At 43.6% G+C, this 20,815-nt stretch overlaps 1 protein-coding gene across 2 annotated transcripts in view; it reads right to left on the bottom strand.

The window, feature by feature from the left end:
- The window catches only part of LOC146860508 (aminopeptidase N-like), a 257,086-nt gene that overhangs the window by 52,318 nt on the left and 183,953 nt on the right, over window positions 1-20,815 (bottom strand). For both annotated transcript variants that reach the window (XR_014978825.1, XM_085644420.1), the window contains exons 17-18: window positions 15,563-15,730; window positions 1,314-1,454 (exon numbers count right to left, since the gene is read on the bottom strand). Coding sequence is in view for 1 of the 2 variants with exons in the window: in XM_085644420.1 (XP_085500546.1) it covers window positions 1,314-1,454; window positions 15,563-15,730 (309 nt within the window). In the remaining variant the exon portion in view is untranslated. The remainder of the gene's footprint in view (window positions 1-1,313; window positions 1,455-15,562; window positions 15,731-20,815) is intronic.

Genomic DNA, 20,815 nt, shown 5'->3' with positions numbered 1-20,815 from the left:
CTCCATAGAAAACAGCGACGCGACCCGACACCAAAAGACACCTATGCACACGGCTTCCCTGGGTGAGGTAACTCATGCACTCTGGTGCCCTAGTGTGTGTTGGCCCTCGAATTACTTACCTTGTAAGTGGCTTGCTTGCAGACTTCCTCGATGTACCCTAAAACTTTAAAAATCAAACCGCGATTTGCGCCATTGTAATCAATAGGGAACCTGCGGCTGTGTTCTCACACTGCATGCGTCTCCCGTGGGTCTGTTACTTACCGGCTTTCACTGCATTAGTGAAGCCCCAGCAATTCTACAGGCCCTAGGCCTTGTCATTCTGTAAGTCGACTTTCCTAAACCTCTTTTTTAGTATATGGTCTGGAACGCCCCTAGGGCCCCAGCCATATTTGTGCTTAACTTATTGTGAAACATTGATATTTGAATGTGTTCCAGGCTTCTAATCTCATAAAGAGATTAGTAAAGTGTGTCTAGAAATAAATACATATATATTTGATATATATACCTGTGTGGTGTCCTTTCATTTGGTAATTCAAGAGATTATAAGGTAAAACAAGCTGCTTTACATTCCTCTGAGACTTAGCCTGAAGGCTGCTCTCCACAGCTACCACTAGGATAGCTTTCTTTAAAAGGATGTCTTAAACCTATCTACCATAAGAGTCGAATTGGACTGGTGCAAGGTGGCCACTATAACTAGTGACCAGCATATGCCAGGCCAACTTCTCACAAATACCATCTCTGTCATTCTTTAAAAAGGAAGCTAAAACCTTCCTAATGAACAAATTCCTCTCATAACTCTCTTTTGTCACGCATACCGCCTTGTGTCATTGCTTTTGTTCCTATGCAAAATGTCCTGTTCTGCTTGGTTGCCCTTTCCTTTTACCGATTTCTTACTCCTTCAATTGTATGGCTGGTTCTCACTACCTCTTGTTGTCATATCCCCCTCATATATTATTGCTGATTTTCTCTATATATTGCTGACATGTCGCTCTGCTGATTATTGTATTGTATTGATTATTGTACATTACCCTGGTTTTTGTCCTAATGTAGTCAATTCCCTCTATCCCTATCCATGTGTGTTGCCCTTGCCAAACCTGTTCACACAACGTGTAATCCCTGTAAAGCGCTCTGATACCCTAACGGGTCAAGTTTGCGCTCTATAACATTTCAAATAAATACATAAATAAGGTGTTTGATGTAATAGTGGTATTTAACCACTAATTAAATAAGTTGTTATTATTGTAATGTGTACAAGCATTCATATTAACTTTTAACTATAGTTGCATCCTTCAAGTCACACAGAAGATACTTACTGATAGTAAATCTGCTCCCATTTGGCTCTGATAAAGTCCCATGCTAGACTCTGTCCAATAGTATTGCCTGCGATGTAACTGATGGTTGCAGCAGCATCCTGCTTTCGAATTTTTGTGGCATCCAATGTGTACTCAAGATACCTAATGAAGGAAATAAAATGCATGCTGCTGATTAAAAAGAGCAACATATTCACCAGCTAAACATAACTGGAAGCATGTTGCAACAAAAAATTCATGTAATATGAAAGTAAAAAAAAAACTATTCATATATTACATGTTGCAATATTTTCTTTAAACCATTTTACTTTGAAATGAATCCCAAGCCAAGCTATGTTCCCAGTAGGTTGCAAGCACACACACATGTGCAGCATACTTTCCATCAGCGCCCAATGTCTCTCCAGAAGCCCTCACAATTCCCCGCATCCGGAAAGAAATCCAACCAGTATTTGCAATGCAATAGGTCTCGCATTTTTGAGAGTAAATGACAACCCCTTTTATTTATCTGTTTTTATAATTAACATATAAATAAAAGGCATTGTCATTTACAATGCTTATTGCTCAAACTCTTGTAAATGTGAGACCTCGATTGCCATTGTCCCGGCCTGCTTGGGAAGTAAAAGTGTGCATGACCTGCTGAAAGTTGCAGGAAAGTATGTCATGCCTGCAGTAGGAGAAACGCATTGAAGAGAATAGTGCTTACAGACTAAATAAGACATACCATGTAACAACTGAAGTAAAAGGGACATTTCTCATGGGAGGTTACAAATGAAGACAAGGCGGTACTAAGGAGGGACTAACAAGCCAATTAACGAAATCCAAAGCCAGCATTTACAAGGGGCAATGACACAAGCCAATGAAAAATATGGGTGGAGAGTGGGCGGAGCTTCAAGTCCATACTCGAAAACAGCATGCTTCACAGAGCAGTGCATGCGCTGCCCAGACCTGACCTAAAAAGCAGCTGGTTTAAAAATACAAGCAGCTTTTCAGTAGAATGTAATTCTTCTGCCTGTCTTGACAGCGCAGCTGTCGCCAGACAATTATGTGAACATTATTAGAGAGGGGTTTTGGCTCCACACACATGTTGTGAGTCAGGAGTACATGCTTTGAATGGGCTGAAATTGTTTGTTTCCCCCCAAAAAGTGCTTGCCCTACACTCAGCTGTGATGATTTTGTTTATCATCCATCCACCTCAACTGGAAATATATGGGGGACAGACATGACATTGTAATGCTCTTAAAGTGTCTTAGACAACTAGATAATTTATGTTTTTTCTCTGGCAGACACAGGAGATGGGAGGAGGGCAGTCTTTAACCTGCATGGATGTTTAGGTCTTGTTGACAGAGAAAAATGTCACCTGACCTTTTCACTAATACAAATATAACTGCACAATTCTTTGCTTCCACATAAATATATATTCATTTCAATGTTATGTGCAGGTAATGCTTCACATTTCTATACACTATTCCTTTGAAACCAGACCTATTGGTATTGCCAATTCTTGTTTTTCTTTGACTGCAGTCTGTTAATTCCTTAACTGAAGAGGTGGTTACTACCCATGAATAACATCCTAAAACACAAACTTTGACCTAATCGGAGTTATCCTAGGAACTCGACAGACTTTTCTTTAAAGTTTTTTTTAATAGTGTTTATTAGTTTTACATGTAGGTTACACATCCGCTGAGGTAGTGGGAGGTGTTCATAGCGTCACATGTCAACACAAACATAATATAACAGTTGCTACATTTGCTACATTTGAGGCAAATATAAGGCTCTCAGTGATGTCTTTTCGTACTACTACAGTACTACACAACACAAAGAACATATTTTGTAACAATTGTGTGTCCATCATGTGCAAGAAAAGATTGTTGGGTTAGACAGTAGGGCCTATTGTATTGTGTTCACTACAGTGTGATTTGTCGGGTTGTGTATGTTGGGCCCTGGACCAGTTGTGATTATGGGTTGAGCAAGGGTAAGTAACAGTATGATTGCTTGGGTATGTGGGTACTTCCAGGAAGTGTTGTCATCCTGGCTAGGAGGGGGCAAATGAGATGGCAGGATGAGGAAAGGGGTTGAGGGGGAGAGAAATGGTAGCATTGCCTGGTTGATGGTAACAGGTAGATTGCATTTTTGATTCTATAAATATTAAATTATTTTGCCAGTCTGGTGTATTAGTGGCAGTGGGGTGTTTTTGGGTGTTGTTTAGTGACAGCATATGTTCAGACACCAATGGCCTGCGGAGGTCGCCTACCCATGTATGCATATGTGGGGGTAAATTTGACTTCCAAGACATAGCCAGTCTGCGTTTGGTGAGACCGAGTGCTAGGTCTAAGAATTTATTAATAGTTTCAGTCTTGTGTTGTGTTTAGTTATGTCTAGCAGAGAGTGGTGGCCCTGAGCTATGATCCTTGTGTCGGTAGCTTCTGATAATATAGTGGCTATTTTGCTCCTGTATCCTATTATCCAAGGATAGTCCTAAACCATGTGTATGAATGTAGCTTCAGGTTTACGGCATCGAGGAGAGCTCTCGTACATGCGTGATAGTCTGTGGTTAAATACGGATGGTGAAGATAATTGAATTGAGTATATTTAATTCTGGCATTTGTGGATATTACCTTGGGGTACTCAATACATTGCGCCCACTGCTCGTCAGTCAGTTTAGTTGATAATGTCACGTCCCAATAGTCTCTGAGTGGTGCCAAGCGCGAGACCATATCTGGTTGCAGGGAGATGTACAGCCTTGTAATTACCCTTTTGCCCGCGCTGTGCATTAATAGTGTTTGGAGTGGGCTGGATATTTTGGGTTAGTTCCGTGTATTACCCCATGTTTTGAATAATTGATGAGAGAGTGATGCATATAATAAGAATGAGCCTGGTGAAATTCCATAATCGTCCATTAGGGTTGCGAACTTGCAAAGCGTGGAGTCAACAAATAAGTCACCCCGTGTCTTTAGACTGGTTGAGCGCCAGTCTCCCATTTCTGGGTACTTTGTCCTTGTGTTGTGACCAGGGAATATCCCAAGCGGTAGGTTGGGATTGTAGGGTGGGGGTGAATGCTTGGTCCGCAGGTACCGGGTCCAGCAGCTGTGAGCCGTGGACATTAATATGTTCCCTGTCTTCTTCTGAATCATAGTCTCGCAGACAGTCAGCCACTCCAATATTGTATCTAGGCATATTTGGGGTGACCAGCATCTTAACTGAGTAGTGTTGCAGCTTGCCACCCAGCGCATTGGCCATTGTAGCTGAGCGGCTGCGTAATAGTGCTCATAGTTAGGAGGTCTGAGCCTGCCTTCTGTGATCGGAGCATAGAGTTTCGTGAGAGCGACTCGAATTCTGGTCTTGCCAGAAATTAAAGATGTTAGAAGCGATGTCAAGTCACAGAACAGTCTATCTGGCAACAGAAATGGGAGAGCTGCAACATTTTTGGATATGGCTATACACCCCATTGGGGAGAGTGTTAGTTCTGTCCAGAAGTCTGTGGAGAAGTGAGCGTTTGTGATCACTCTGCCCAGGTTGCCGTCTATTGTATCTGCTTGAGAGTGGTATATTTGAACTCCCAAGTATTTAAAGGAGTTGTATGCCCATGTAAGGGGGGCCTGTGGTAGGGATGCTCGTGGACTGGGGTGTCATTGGGAATAGAAGAGATTTATCCCAGTTCTCTTTGAGTCCAGAGATGAGTCCTTAGTGGTCTAGTAGTTCCATCAGGCCTTTTAATGTTGCCACGGAGATATATCAATGCATCATCAGCAATAGTGAGACAATGTGCCATTGATTGTGCGACTTGATGCCCCATTCCATGACTCGGCTGTGCAATGCACAGCCCACTGTCTCCATCACCAGAGCTAAGATAATTTGTGACAGGTGGCATCCTTGCCTGGTGCCCCTCTCGATATTAAAAGAGTCCTAGACCATGCGGCCTGTCTTGACTCTTGCTTGTGGTGAGCTATATAGTAAGTTGATGCAATTTAAGAGCTTATGCCGTATTTTGCTACCGCTGCTCTTGGATAATCCCATCCCAAGTGTTGAATGCCTTCACTATATCCAGAGAGGTGATCCATGTTGATTCACCTTATGTACTGGCCCAGTCCAATAACTGGAAGAGTGGACGTACATTAAGGGTATTGTTCCTGCAGGGATCAATCCGTTTTGATCTGTATACACCAATAATTGCATTACTTCTGCCAGTCTGCTGGCCAGCACTCTGCCCAGTATTTTGTAGTCCGAGTTCAAGAATGATAGGTGGCAATATCATCCCATCTGTAGTGGGTCTCTGCCCAATTCAAAAAGCACCACCAATACTCCCTCCCGAAGTGAGCTCGGCAGTGTGCCCCGTTCGTAGGCATCTGCATACATCTGGTGAAGGAGAGGAACCAGCTGCACACTAAATGAGGCATAGAATTCCAGGTGCCAGCCATCGGATCTCGGGGTTTTCCCCTGTGCCAGTTGCTGGATGGCCTCTAATATCTCAGTGTCCGAGATGGGGGATTCCAGGGCCATATAGTGAGTTTGTGGTATCTGGGGGAGTGTTATATCTTCTAGAAAGTGCTGTATATCTGTCATATTGCTAGCCAGGGGAGCGCTTTATAGAGAGGTGTAGTATTGACAAAATGCTGAGTTGATTTCGGCCTGGGTGTTAAACAGACGGCCCGCTGAGTAGCAAATGGCAGTTATGGGTGTTTGGGATGTGTCTGTCTTCAATAGCCAGACTACTGTTCTGCCCACTTTGTCTCCTTCCATGTATTTTATGGCTAAATATTTTTTGTAATCTAAAGCGCAACAATCTGTCTAACATTTCCTTATGGGACAGTCTGGCTTGGGCTAGCATTGGTGTTATCTGTGGGTCGGTAGGCATCGGTTGCTCACAACACTGTATCTCCAACCCAAGATCATCTAGCTCCTTATTAAAGGTTATGCGTGTGCCATATACTGCTTTTATAATGTGACCATGCAGAACCACTTAAAAAAAGCGTCCCATTCCAGCCCAACATTAGATGCAGTATCCTCATTACCCTGAACATATGTTACAATGGATTTTGTTGAGAGGGTGTGCAGTGGGGTGTCTTTGAGTGATTCCATAGGAAAGTGCCAGGTCGGATTTCTGGACCTGGATTTTCCCCATGCTAACCGGATTTGCAAGGGGTTGTGGTCTAAGAGTGTACGGCCAAGGTATTTCGCTTGAGACTCCCTGGGGAGGGCCTCGTAGGAACAGTACATCAGATCTAACTTCATATGTAGAGCGTCAATCCCTGAGTAATGAGAATACTCTCTGTGGGTGAGATGTAAGCCACACCACGCCTCCTGCAAGTTTAGTGTGTTGGCCCAGGTTTGCAAGTGCTGTGATATGAAAGTAGCTTGGACGCCCGGGAGCAGCCCTTGTCTAGATCCAGTGTACAATTAAAGTCCCCTACCTAGCATAGTGGTGCTCATGGGTCATGATGTAGTTCTGGTGTCAGTGTCTGTAGGAACAGTTAGGGGCATATAGTGAGATCAATGATATTGGTTGTCCATCTACGGCCCCTTCTAATATCGAGTAGCGCCCAGTCTGATCAGTTCAAGTGCGTAATACCTCTATTGGGGTTCCGGGCGCCACCCATATCAGTGCCCCTCCTGCGTATCCAGAGTATGTGGTCCCCACTAACGTGCCCTTTAAGCGCTTGCTCACTAAGGCAATTTTCTGTGGCGTCAAATGAGTTTCTTAGAGTGGCGCTATAGTGATCGCACGCCTACGTAAGTATTGATTAACCCGGTGGCACTTTGCATGCCCTGCTAACCCATGGACATTCCATGTCAGCAACAAAATAAGAGTTTCCTGTGTGCCTATTCCTGTAGGTTCGGTATAAAATGTTGGTCTGAGGCCTGTTGTGGCGGTAGTATTCCCTTTGTCCACCCATAGATGTGTGTTTTCTGCTTTGTGTGTGGGAAGTAGTAGCCACCCTGAGTGGTAGGTATTATGTCATGGCACAGATAGCCCAGATTAAACAGTAACAGTCCCAAACTCCCACCCCTAGGCCTAAGCGGCCATCAGCACTTAACTGCAATGTGGTTAAACCTATAAATGAAGGGAGAGAGGAAGAAAAGAAAAACACAGGAAAAATATTAAGGAACAATTCTGTAACAGTACCTCTGTGTGGGTGATGAGTAAAGACTGTGTGGTGATTTTAGAGTACCCGCTTGTGTGCTGTATTGTTTGTGGCTCAGAAGCGACTCAGAAGATAATGTTCAGGTGAGGGCACCTTGGCTACCCTAGTCTGTACTTGAGTTAGCATGGGACCTTTCTGCTGGCTTGTATCAGGCACATCACATCAGATCATCGGAAGTCTGGGGGGTGACGGTGATGCCTTCTTCCACCACCACTGCTTGTTGTGAGTCCGTCAGCAATTGGCTGTCCTCTGTCTGGTTCTCGAACTCCAAACCGGATGATGAGGGAGGGTGTGATGAAGCATGCCTTGCAACATTTGTCACCGTTTGAGCCCTTTCTTTTGCTTTTTGGTCCTTGGTGAGTCCCTGTCATTGGTATCTGATCTGCTGTCTGCTACGTCTTTGTGTCTGCCATCTTTGTTGAGGTGCAGACATTATTTTCCTGCTGGAGGCTAGGCCATTCTGTTCTATCCAATCCCACTCAGTCTCTGGGGTGGTGCGGAAAGTCGTTTTTCCTTCTTGCTGTATCTCTAGGGTGGGTGGAAATTGGAGAGCGTATTTCACGTTCTGTTCTCTCAGGACTTTATTTGCATCAAGTAATCAAGATCTGCGGCATAGTACTGCTAGAATGTAGGCTGGGTATATGTGTACGGGCCATGGACTATTATGACCTGCAAATAGTGGTCCCTATCTCAGTAGTTGAAGAGGTGTGCCACCACAGGCCTCCAGGGCGAGGGGGGCTGCCGGGTACCTTATGGGCCCTTTCCACAGAGAAGGATTTGGATTGTTTGCACTGCAGGACTGTGACGACAAACCAGGTCTTCAGATATAATTCTGTGCTTTGGCCCTCCGCTCGCTCAGGAAACCCACTATATGCACATTGTTCCTATGCGATCTTCCTTCCTGGTCCTCCACATGATCCTGCAAGTATTCCACCTTATTTTGTAGGTACTTGGTAAATTCATCTGACTCTCTTATAGGCTTCAGGGCCACCGATGACGACTCTGAGTTCTCAACTCTTTCATTGAGGCGCTTATGGTCTTCCCACATGAGACCCAGTTCAATACATAGTGAGTCAATCTTGAGGCCCACAGTGGATTTAATGTGCAGTATTGCTGCCATACGTTCATCGAAACGATGTGAATGATCGGGTGGTGCATCCGGGGCTTGGCTTCCAGTTTGGAGGTGATCTGGTGGTCTATTTTCCGGGTTAGGTGTTACCTGCTGCTTGACGTTTGTCTACTTTATTCCTGCCCATCTTGAAAGGGTCAGTGTGTATTAAGGCTATTGACTGCCGTGAGAGATGTCTAACCACTGTCTTCGTCCGTCGGGATGTATGCATCTTTTGTGATTCATCGTAGGGTTTCGCACTTTCAATGGAGTCGGGTATTCGTGCCTAGCATGAATTAAGAGAGTAATTTTGCATTATTTGTAGTATGAATGCTCCATAGGGGGGAGAGGCAGCTGTTATTGGGAGGTTTTGGGTTTACTATTCTCTCCTCCTTTGTCTTCCCTTATAATTCCTCTGTTTTTCACCCAAAGTTTGTATGACAGAATATAAATTGGGTGGTACCATCACAGAGAGCACGCAGATGACAGCCCTGTAAACATGAAGTATTGTTCTCTTCAGCGGTGGAACCCTGGTGTCTTAGCACGGGCGGTCCACTCCATTCTTCGTAAGGTAGGCATACAAAACTATGAGGAGTGCCCCTCCCAGGGTGTGTGCCGCAGCACAGTCCGTAGTGGAGGGATTTCTCACTTGTTCAATTTGATGCATTAAATTGCAGGGAGGCACATGGGGCCGTCCGCGGTCTTTTCAACCCCCTGAGGAGGCTCCTGTCAGGCTCTGAGTGGGAGGATACAGAGCGGAGTGATGCTGCCCGGTGCCGGGAACAGATCAGTATCGTGGTACCAAACACCCGTGAGGCCACAACTAGATGTCGGCCTACTGGCCTGCGGACGTCGGTGGATCACCTCAAGTTCAGGCGGCTCCTCCAGCCAGGATTCCGGTGCACCGGCCTAGTCCTCAGAGAGCCCACCATGTCAGGGCTTGACCATTAGTGTCCACACTTCTCCGGTCTAGTATCGCTTTGGTGGCTTACGGCCTCAGAGTCCTCTTGCCGGGCACAACACTGGTCTCCTCCCTCTCCTGAAGCCAGCTCCAGTCGGGGCTAACTAGAGCAGACAACAGTAAAATGCTCCTCTATGCCTTCAGACTGCTCACATGGGTCCGCGGAGCCCCCACCAAGGTGCAGGGTGAGTTGTGGTGTGCAGGGTCTCTGTGTGATTGGGGCAGTTGCAGGATTTTTAGGCAGGCCACGGCGGAGCTGTTCAATAAATGTCTGCTCCAGCCACCATCTTGGCCATGCCCCCAAGATGCAATCCCTGTTTACACTGCATCTTTACTCCATCTTCTATTCCCCAAAAGCCTTTGCTTTTTCAATGAATTTCAGATATTCTTTTTCATGCAGCATATTACTGTTGTATGTGTATACAAGTCTTAATTTGTAAAAAAGTAAGTGCTGGGGTGCATAGGTCTGCTCAGAAGGCTACAGCCAACACTATCAAAGATTGGGGTGCCAAAGAGAAGTCTGTGTAGCTTTGATTTCACCTCATTCCTCTTGAATCCACCTCCAAACACTCTGCCCTGTTATCTTATTCTTGCCCATTCTTTTTCATCCCCTCTTCATCCCCACCTCTTTTAAGGACAACCACATTTTCATTCCACTTAAAGCACTGATCCTTGGGGACACTCAACACAGCTGCTTTTGCACTCTAATTTCAGATTAATGGAGGAATGTTGAATTCACCCATGTGTTTACTTAAATACATTTACTAGTCCTTAAAATTTCTGTAGAAGAAAGGGTCAATAAAATGGCAACTGTAAGCAGTAACAAGTACATGAAGGCCAAAAGCAAGTCAGTTGAAATTGCCCGGAAATAGTTTGCTGCATTGGCTTTGTGTTGAGTTAGGTGTAATGTTGTCCATCCTTAAATTAAATAATAAGAATCTGCTATCTACATAGTAAGGTTGCTTCAAAGCATTGAATGAGAACAGAAAACTAAAGTTCAGCACCAAGATACAGTGTACAGTTATAATCTTTAGTAGTTGGGTGGAATACTTGGAGTAATGGGGGGGATGGGGTGCTTTTATGTGCTAGCTTTCAGTAAATATATATTGGACACCAATTTTCGCAATATTGATACATTTTTTAGAGGGGGGCAAATGTCTGGAAAAGCTGGCAGCTAGTTGCCCAGCTGTTAGTGGTAGTTGTATGTGATAGATGGATTTGTTGGCTATGGACCACTGAGAGTTGAGTTGCTCAATGCCCCAAGCAATTATACATGTGACTATCTTTGGTAAGAAGCTGGCGTATGTTATGTTATCGGTATTTCTTTGAATGCACTCTCCTAGGAGAGTCTACCCTCTCTTGTTATTCAAAGAACTAGTTCTTGAGCTTCATGTTCATGTGGAGAGGAAAAGTTGGAAATTACCACCTTTTGTGTAGTGTACCTCCAGATTTTTGCTTTGCCTGTTTTACTAGATGCAGAACTCTATGCACTTTACCCTGCTAACCAGTAGTAAAGTGCCTGCGCTCCTCCGTTCCTCATTATGAAAGTGCCATACACCTGATTAGCATATTTTAACTTACTTATAAGTCCCTAGTTGATGGGAAAAAAGGTATCCATGGCCTACAAGGTAAATGTCACAAGTGAACTGCGGCACCCTTTATGCCACTTACTACAGTGTAACCATAATTACAGGTCTATCATTGTGGCCCGGCTGTACAATTTTGAACTGTAAATCAGACATGTGAATATGACCTCATTTGACAGGTCTAAACCTTCCCTGTAAATATTAATATGACACCCCAAATAGGTCTTACTGCCCATAAGACAGGGTGCCTGGTATTTAACAGTAGGGCATGTAAAAGTTTAATGTAAACATGTCCTTACAGTGGAAAGGCCCCAAAAGCTATTTTCACTGTATAAGGAGTATCTGATCCAAAGTACAGCATCAGGTTGCAATATAAAATGTAATAATGTTATCTCTGGCTAGGAAGCTGCTGTAAATGTAATTCATGGACTTTTTAAAATATTTATTATAAGCCCAATTGACTGGTGGAGTATGATATGTAATTAATATTTTGGGAAAAGTAGTTTTAGAAAGCTAACTTTTGCTTGCCTAAAACCTCTAGAGGCCCATTTGCATGAACCCCAATCTGTCACATGGTAGCTGAATAGCCCCCTTGAAGAGATGTGAACTTGTTCCTAGAGCTGAGACAAAGGATTTGGATGTGGGACGTATTCTTTTTCTCTGTCAGGATGACCATCTGGGCTGAGTGAAAGGACTTGATTAACTTCAGGGCTACACTGTCACTGGCAAATGTTAGCTGACACCTGGGCAGGTCCCCAGAACTGGTTTAGAATGACACAGGGAAGGGGTTGTTCACTTTCATGGTAACACTTCTGGGGTGGGCACAGGGGCTCTGTACAATAGGAGAAGGGTTTCACCTTCATGTGTGTAGGCACAGAGGGGCACTGTGGGATCGTTTGCAGTAGTGCATGCTGTAGGTCAGCAAAATTGGATACTTTTACTCTACTGGTTAGGGAGGGGCCCAGAGTAACTCTCACCCACAGGCTGGTGCCAGGCATAAATGTGACACTCTCAGTCCCCCTCCTCAAAACACTTTTTGGACCTATCGAAGAACAGAAGAGACTGGACCTGCTGCTGTGACTTGAGAAGATTCTAGAAGACAAAACCTGTTCTCTCTCTTGTACTGAGGACAAAGTAGACTCCAATGGTCATAGGGATTACCTACTTTTCAAGCAAGAGGGACACAAAAAGCTACACAAGGCTTTTCCTGCCACTGTTCAGCTGACTAGTCATAAATGGACTTGCCATGGACCCTGCTGATGGCCTCTGCTGGAGCGAGTCTTGAGCCCCAAGTGCTATCCCCAAGGTTCTGTACACCTGGCTGATGTAAAGGTGTACTCCTCCTAATATATCCTGAAACCTTGGACTTAGAAACATTTTGTTATCAAAGACCTCTGGAGGTCTAGGACCAACTAATCCAATGAAGGTTCATTGCTGATGTGCCAAAGAATCCTATTACTCCCTCTCTGACCTTTTCCAAAGCAGCAAATATGATTCAACTGGCCCTCGCAGAGAAGGTATCCGAACTTGTGGAGCCCTTTTCAGCAACAGCCTTCAGTCTTGCCTCGCCTGAAGAATCTGAGCGCCAAAAAATGTACTAAGTATGAATGTGGAAATTGTAACTAAGTGAGGGTACCAAAGTTGTCCAGCATGTACAGGACCTTCTCTAGGTACGAAATACAAATGTATCCCTCTTGGAGGTTTCACGTCAAAACTCAGCGGCTCCTAGTGAAGTGATGATTTTATTTTCCATTCTAGAGACTAAGGGTCTGATTATGATCCTGGCGGATGGAATACTCCGTCACAAACGTGACGGATATTCCGTCCGCCATACTACAAGTTCCATTATACCCTATGGAACTTGTAATACGACAGACAGGATGTACATTACATTAGTTACTGAGTATCCCATCCACCAAGATCATAATCAGACACTAATTCCAAAGGTAAAACTTCTGAATGGGTCAAACCTGGTTTCTGTATCTGACCGGCGATCCATCACGACTGCAAAATCATGCTCAGCTGTGGGCCAACATAGGTAAAAATAAAAATAGGTCAGTGCTAGATTTTCCAGATAATCACGGACTAGCTAATTATTTGTGTTGACCATCAGTGTGTGAATGTGGCAGGCCTGGAGCCATGCCAAACAACACTGTCCTAACAAGACAGTTAGGACCTATGCATTTTCCCTATGTCATGTGTGAAACATTCTGCCAGTCACTGGCTTTTTGTCCTAAATGATCACAAAGCACAAGGTACTGATGTAACCATTTGGTTAGCTCTGCAATACCATTGAATCAGTTGCCTCAAAATTGACTTTTATTTGCTGATAGTCAGAATCCATAATGAACACGCCATTATTGGAGTAAACACCACTAATTTTAGGAGCTTTTGCACCATGCACACTTGCCCGTTGAATTTTCACTAATCTTCAGTGCACTTAACCTTGGCTGCAGTGCACAGGTATCCTTAATTGTCACACACAGAGGAAGCAATTAAAGGGAACGTTGGTCACAAGTGAAAATTTCCTTAGAAATTATGTTGACAAAGGCAGAATTTTGATGTGCTAAATCTGTGTTAACAAAATCCTATACAAAAACAACAGTGGCAAGATTTCTATCAAAGATTTTGGTCCTGAGTTCGGAAAGTAAAGCATTTGTTCTTTTTAGGACAAATGAAGGCAAATGGAAATATGTTTCCCACTGCAAAAGTTTGAAAAAAAGTGTTCATAATTTGCGGGCACTACAAACATGCCTTCTGTGAGATTTAGGTTTGTACATGATTAAACAGAATTGGCAACGTGCACCAACATGTCTAACAGTACTGTACTGATTACAGTTCATATTGGTATTACTGACAAGACATTATGAAGGGGGATTCTTTGAGCTGTATAGAAGGCTCATGGAATTGTGTGTCTTCTCCATTTAAGTCTGGGAAGGAATTCCATGCTTGGAAACAGAAATTGCTAATACTGGAAAAAGTGTAACCAAAATGTCTAAACAAAATAGGGAGGATAAGTCATCCAGATTGTAAAACACCACCAATTTGGCAGTCATTTAAAATAGGAAAAAAAGATTATTGCAGTTGAATTGTCAATATTTAGGACAGAACCAAATGGCAACACATATATACATACAATTCCAGGATGTTACAGAAGAAATTGCATCGGGGCTTTTCATGCAATTTTCTCAATTCCAGGTAGAAATTGGAATATGTATTATTTCATTGAAATTCTATAGTTACAGCACATATTTATGAGGCACGTCAAAAATGGGTCCTAATGTTATGTTGCCACTGAATACATTTTCTTAGTTATTTAGGAAGTGGCTCAATCAAACTGATAGACTGATGCAACAAAGTAATAAGAAAGGTTTTGCGCTTTACACCTTTCTACCTGCTTGTGGGAGAAATATTGCTTCATGAAAATATATTTTAAATTGTAAAATATGTTAACTCTCCTTCACCTATTTTGTTACAAGACATAGTTTACATTACAAATGTTTAAATACCAAACAATAAGAAAACAACTATTTAAATGTTTGCAAGATAAAAAAGACTACAAACTTAATTAGAAGACTAAGGGCCTGATTATGACAAGGGCAGTCCAATGGACCACCATAGTCAAGGTGCTGGTGCGGGCACCACCGCACCGGCAGTCCAACCGTCCTATTACAAGTTGGGCGGTTGAACCAAAATGGGACCCCTGTATCCACCAGGGAGCAGAGATCCCTGGCTGTGTTGTGGTGGCCTAAGGCTGCAATATGCTTGGCGGTGTGACTGCAGCACCGCCAAGCATATTATACAAGTCTCCTCTCCGCCACAGTTTTCATGGCAGTTAGCCCGTCATGAAAACTGTTGCAGGGTGGAAACAAAGGGAGCCCTATATGGTCTCCTGTTGCCTCAGGACCTTTGGGTGCATGCAGGGGGGCTTATCTTGTGCTCCTCTGTGTGCATCCACCCCAGTTCCTGCACAAAATGAATGGGAAACCACTCACAATTTGCTATTACCAAAAAGGTAATCGCAAAATGCGCATGCAATTTCAAGTGTGATACGGGGGCAAAAGGCCATCCTTGTTCACCCCCAACACTGGCATGTGCCACATGGCACTTAGAAAAATGCAATTTCTAGCATTTTTCTAAGGAATTGCAGATTACCACCAACTTGAAGTTGATGGTAATTTGCGATTCCTTCAAACTGCGATTCCCTAAATGCATCTGCAAAATAGGTAATCGCAAATTTTAGGCTTGGGCTTGTTGCATCCCAACTGGCTAATTACCGGTCACAAAGGGGTCAATTCGCAGAATCGGCCCCTTTGCGACCGGTACTTAGCTTGATGCATGTGCCCCTGTACGTAGTAACTGAGAGCAGATTTATTTGATAGAGTTTAGTATTGTAGAAAACATAATTGAAAATTCTACACCACACAATACTTCTGTACCTAGATGATCCTCCTCACCTGGTTAAGATCCATGGTTCCTTGCTGCAGGCCATTGCCTCCCTCAGTTTGTCGGCCTCTGTTGCCACAGTTGCTTTGGTGAACATTTCCCAGGCAAAGTTCCACTCCTTTTCTCCACCTGTAGCTATAGCACTGCAGTAGACTGCAAGTCTCAGGTTTGGTGTAATGCTGGGAAAAGGAAGAGGTTAAAGATCAGCAGAGGTGACTGTCAGAATCTCATCTATGTACTTATCAGACTCATTGCATAGGTTTATCAAATGTATACTTATAAGCTCAGATCGGTTTATTTATATTAAATATAAAATCAATAAATCATATCACAAAAGATAAATTCCAAATTTTTACCTAAAACGATTTAGTTACAAAGCTATTCCCTCGAATATAGTAAAATCACAGCTATTCCACATCAATAGCAAGCATGTCCTTATCCATTTATTTTTTATCTATTTATTTACTCTTCGAGGATCAAGTCCTTGCATATCGGGAAGAGATAGGGACCTTGTGTAGTTGCTGAAGGACATTAGTTTCTGGATGAAACCGCAATAAGAGAATTAGTCTGGGCTGGAGGTGAAAGATCTTACTCACCGTTTTTATACTCTGAAAAAGAACCAGTCATACACAAAGAATTTAATTAGATAGGCAATAGACACCCACAAGTGAAACAAATCCCACTTACACTGTCATAAAAGCTAAAAACCTGCAGGTTATTTTGAAATCAAACAATTTTCAAAAGACAAATAAGTCCAAACTAGCTTACTGTCACAAAGAAGTTACTGACATTGGTATCTCTACAAAATAAGAATATACCACAAAGATATTAGTAATAAAAGTAATAATTCTTCTTTCTACCCCAAGAAAACCTAATCATCTGAAAACTTTGGACTTATGTTATCACAGACTGTATGCTAATCTGTTGTGGGATCCCACTTGAATTGAACAGCTTTTGTATACCTAGCCCATATCACTATGACAAAAATGTATATAGTTATAATTTCGTTTCAAAGCTTTCTAGTCAAAACATAAATAAAGACCTGCTCCTACGAAATGCAAGAACGTAAGTATCTCTTGCCTCAACACAATATTATGTCTATCACTGCCCCACTCAGGAGCATGATTTAGAACTCTAGATTATCAAAGACTTGCCACAGTGAAATTAACAAAATCACACATTGAACGCCACCATAAGCCCTTACGTTTGCAGGCTTGACTACAATTTCCAGAATCCTCCAGGGAGAGGGAGCAACAAGGACATACTGATGGTGCCTAAAGCAGCCAGTGAGCTCGCGGCATGGGACACATTGGACGCCGCCATCAGCCCTGACTTTTGCGTGCTTTACTATAGCACCTGTAAACCTCCAAGGAGGGAGAGCAGCAAGGAGACGCTGAGGTCACCTAAATTCAGCCCGGGAGCCCCCGGTATGAGATGCACCCGGTCGCGTGCCCTGACGAGGACCAGATTAGGAACGTGCCTGTCTGCACCTGTCAGAGCCTGGAGGAGGCTGGGCTGGGCCACCCCTTTTGGTTCTGGTTTCTTCAAATTTGCAAGGTACTGCCATATATCACATAGCACCATATGAAGCATCAGCCACAATAGGCAAGAGGAAAGCTCTGTTACGCCCTGGTTAGGACCTTTCTATACTAATTCTATCACTAGTTATTTAACTACAGCCATGGTGGCTACTGAACACGAAATTTGTGTTGTGGCTGAGTGTGAGAAAGTCATCCTTTTTGCCCTGATCACCCCTATTCTTTGACTGATACTGGTGGCTACTAACTCTACTTGTTTCCTGCTAACCAGGCCCAGGGAAAGTGTTCTGTTTAAAAGGAATATGATAATTAGACGCAATTACAATTGGTTTGACAACCTACCTGTACTCCCCTAGTATATGGTAGGTTTAGAGGCCTAGTAGATCAAATGCACATACGTGTGCACTGCTGTGGTGCCTGCCTTGCAGGTTGCTTTTAAAATGAAACTATGTCCAAATTCGACTTTGCAATTAAAGGTACTTCCAAAGTCTTAAACTACCTTATTTTTCCATACGTCACCCCCAAAGTGCCCCAAGGGTATGGTGCCATGTTGAAATAAGCAGGGACATTGTAAAATATGTTTTATATTCCCTGCTGAGGGAAAAACTTGCAACTTCGTGTTTCCCCTTTGCAGTGCATAAGCTCCACATGCTAAAATGGGAAGGTTTAATTAATCAAGTCTAACTATTGAGAGGGGTGAGCTAAAATGATAATTCAAAGTATCAATAGTTAGAATGAAGGTTGGATTTATCATAACTATGACAGAAAAGAAGTTATAGGACTTGCTTTTCTGATGTACCTGAATCCAGTTCTGGAGGAGGCTCTTTTGATCTGCCAAACTTTGACAGGCTGAGCCACACTGTTCTGCTGACTTGCAAAGTGGACTGCAAGGAAACAAAGAGACGTCTGGTGGGAGGAGATTTGCAGCTGCAGAGCAAAAGGGAGGAAGGGTCTGGGTAGCCAAACTGGTCTTCAAAGCGAGAAAGACAGTAAGGACAGGAACCAGGCTCACTCCCACTTCTTGCACCTCCAGCCAGCTGGGAGCCCCTGTAATAGAATTATCAAAGGGGCTGGAAGGGGAATGTTAGGGAAAGTTAGCCAGACCTGTAGGTTGGGTTAGCCAGACGTGAACCTCCGGAAGAGATTTTCTCAATTTTGGATTTTTGAGAACAGTGCTTTCTGTGATAAGAAAATGGCATGCTACAGGGAAAGTGGTCATCACAGAGGGTGGCAACCTGCTTTCCATTTGTCAGGGGTACCGCCCTTCTGGCAGCCCAGAAACCTGAATAAATATGGGAGAGCTACCCAGTAACTCAGATCCCTGCCTAGAAACCAGAAGGACTGCCCTGTTGAACCCCTGGCCTGCACCAAGAAGGACTGCATTTGCTGCACAATTTGGGCTTCACCAAAAAAGGACTTTGACTTGGTCTGAAGGTTTAAGGAGTGGACTCCCTGAAAGCAACATGTTACAAGAGTTCCACCTGCATCATCTCCTCCAAGAAGAACCAAGCTGACCAGCTTAACCTGGACTTTGTAGGATTTGAGTGGGGTGCATTGTAGGTCTTGTAGTTCTAAGTTCCCAAGGAGCAACTTAGAGCTTCGAAGATTAAGAAGTTTCAGAATTTTTTACAAAAAGCTCTATAGGTTGACCGATTTTCGTCGAAAGCCAAGCTGGCGACATCAAACCACGACTCGGCCTGCAACCCAGGCTTGCCCCCTGGAGCTCTGGAGCTCTTTGCCATTGGTGAACGAGAACCAATGCCTCCAAGAGCCACAGAGGCATTGCGTGAAAACTAAGCCACCATTGTCAAACTGCAACCCAGCCTGATTAGAAGCCCCGCTCGACATAGAGAGAAAAAGTTCCAAAAATGTGACCACATCAGAAGGTAAAAACTTGACCGAGGGGCCCTACCACTCATCGTATCTGAACCGTGCTCCATCGCGGTTGCCCTGAAACTTTGACTTTGTCCTGGTCAAGCACGACCAGATGTCCCAAGCTTCGCTTGTGGCTTTTAGACATTCGAAAGCATTTAATATTTAATAAAGTATATCTCTTTTTCCCTACAGTGGGTTTTAGTTGTTTTGGTGTCATTTTAATCATAAAGACATTTCCCTTTTTTATAAAATGGTTTTGGATTTTTATTGAGTTTTATGTCTTACTTATTTACTGTTATTGGTGTTTTTAAATACTTTACACACTTGTCTCCCAAGTTAAGCCTTAACTGCTCGTGAGGTTGCCGAGGGTTGAGCAAGGATTTTTTTTTTTAGACTTGACTGGACCTCATTTGTTATTGTGGTGATATTACTAGCTGTAGGTACCTATCTGCACCTACTAATAAACCACCTTTCAACATTGAGCAGCTAAACAATGCCAAGGCTTCAATTGGAGCAAAGCAAGCACCTACCACTACCATGACGTGTGACTACCCTAAATCTGTTAATGCTCTCTCCCTGGATGAGATCCCTGGGGGTCATCTCAAAGGTTGTGCGTAAAAGGCCATCACCACTGTCACAGATGTGCCTCTGCAAATAGTACAAAAGAGCAACTTGGGCTTGACAACTATCACTGATTCCTCATGTATGCCACTGCCAGCCAAGAAATATAAGGACACCAATATAGAAATGCGGGATAGAGGGAAATTGTTTTTGCATATTGCACAGCCTGGAACCCTCTGCAATTGTCAGTTCAATGCTTGAGTGATAACAGCTAATAAGAATTATTCCCTCAATTGGATAGGTCCAGCCTCCCCCAGTTACCTGTGACGGGTCACTGACCTTTCAAGGACATTTCAGACCTGGCCTTATTCCCTCCCGCCTCTCTCCTTCTGCTCTTGCTGCCGCTCTCTCTCACTCGCTCATCTTCTCTTTCTTTATCTCATCTCTTGCTCAACTTTTCCTTTTTGCGTGTTTCAAGCTCTTTTCTGACTCAGGCCATTTTTCACTTCAGCTCTTCTTGGCTTTTTGCTTTCACTCTTTCAGCTGATTTTATCCTCTTCTGTTACCCCTTTGTTTCATAAACACACAAAGGATCCAGTGGGAGAGGCACTAAGACAAAAAACGCACTACTCCATGCCTACATATGTATCTCACAAAAAGTGTGTCTGGTGGAACTAAAGATAGCGGTTGACTGTCCACAATCTTGTTGCAGTCTGGGTGTTGAATACGTGTTTCAACTATTATTTAGGAGAGAACCACTTTCAGGACAAGAACCCTCCCTCACCCAGATGTGATATGCTTCATCACTGGGTTCCATCCTCACACCAGAGCTGCAAGGTCATTGGTGTGGGCTACAATTCCTCAAAGAGGAGGAGGAGCTGACGTGTTTTAGGAAACTCGAGAGAGGAGGTGAAGAGAGTGAGGGGCAGAGTGCAAAAATGGAGGCGAGAACGAAGAGTAAAACTAACTACAGAAGGCCAAACAACCTTTATTCTGTGGTCTCCTGGGACAGGGTTAAAAGGAGAGAGACCAAGGGGTTGTCAAAAAATATACCCCTGCAGTAGGTGAACATTTTTCTGCCCTTGAGTGACCCCACGAGGTGTTCTGGGGCATTCTTCAGGACCAAGTAGGTAGTAACTCTGCTAGAATCAAGAGAAAATATAAAAAGACATATATATATATACTGGCCACAAATTCAGTAGCCTGTCAGATACAGCAATGGTCAATGTTTGCTGTGGGACCACCATCTATCTATGTAAGAGGTTCTCTCCTGCATTGTAGTTGAAACAC

This window comes from Triturus cristatus, chromosome 3_1, assembly GCF_964204655.1.
Source record: "Triturus cristatus chromosome 3_1, aTriCri1.1, whole genome shotgun sequence".
Classification (NCBI taxonomy): domain Eukaryota; kingdom Metazoa; phylum Chordata; class Amphibia; order Caudata; family Salamandridae; genus Triturus; species Triturus cristatus.
Note: the sequence above shows the minus strand (reverse complement) of the source record. Positions and strands in the feature narration are given on the sequence as shown.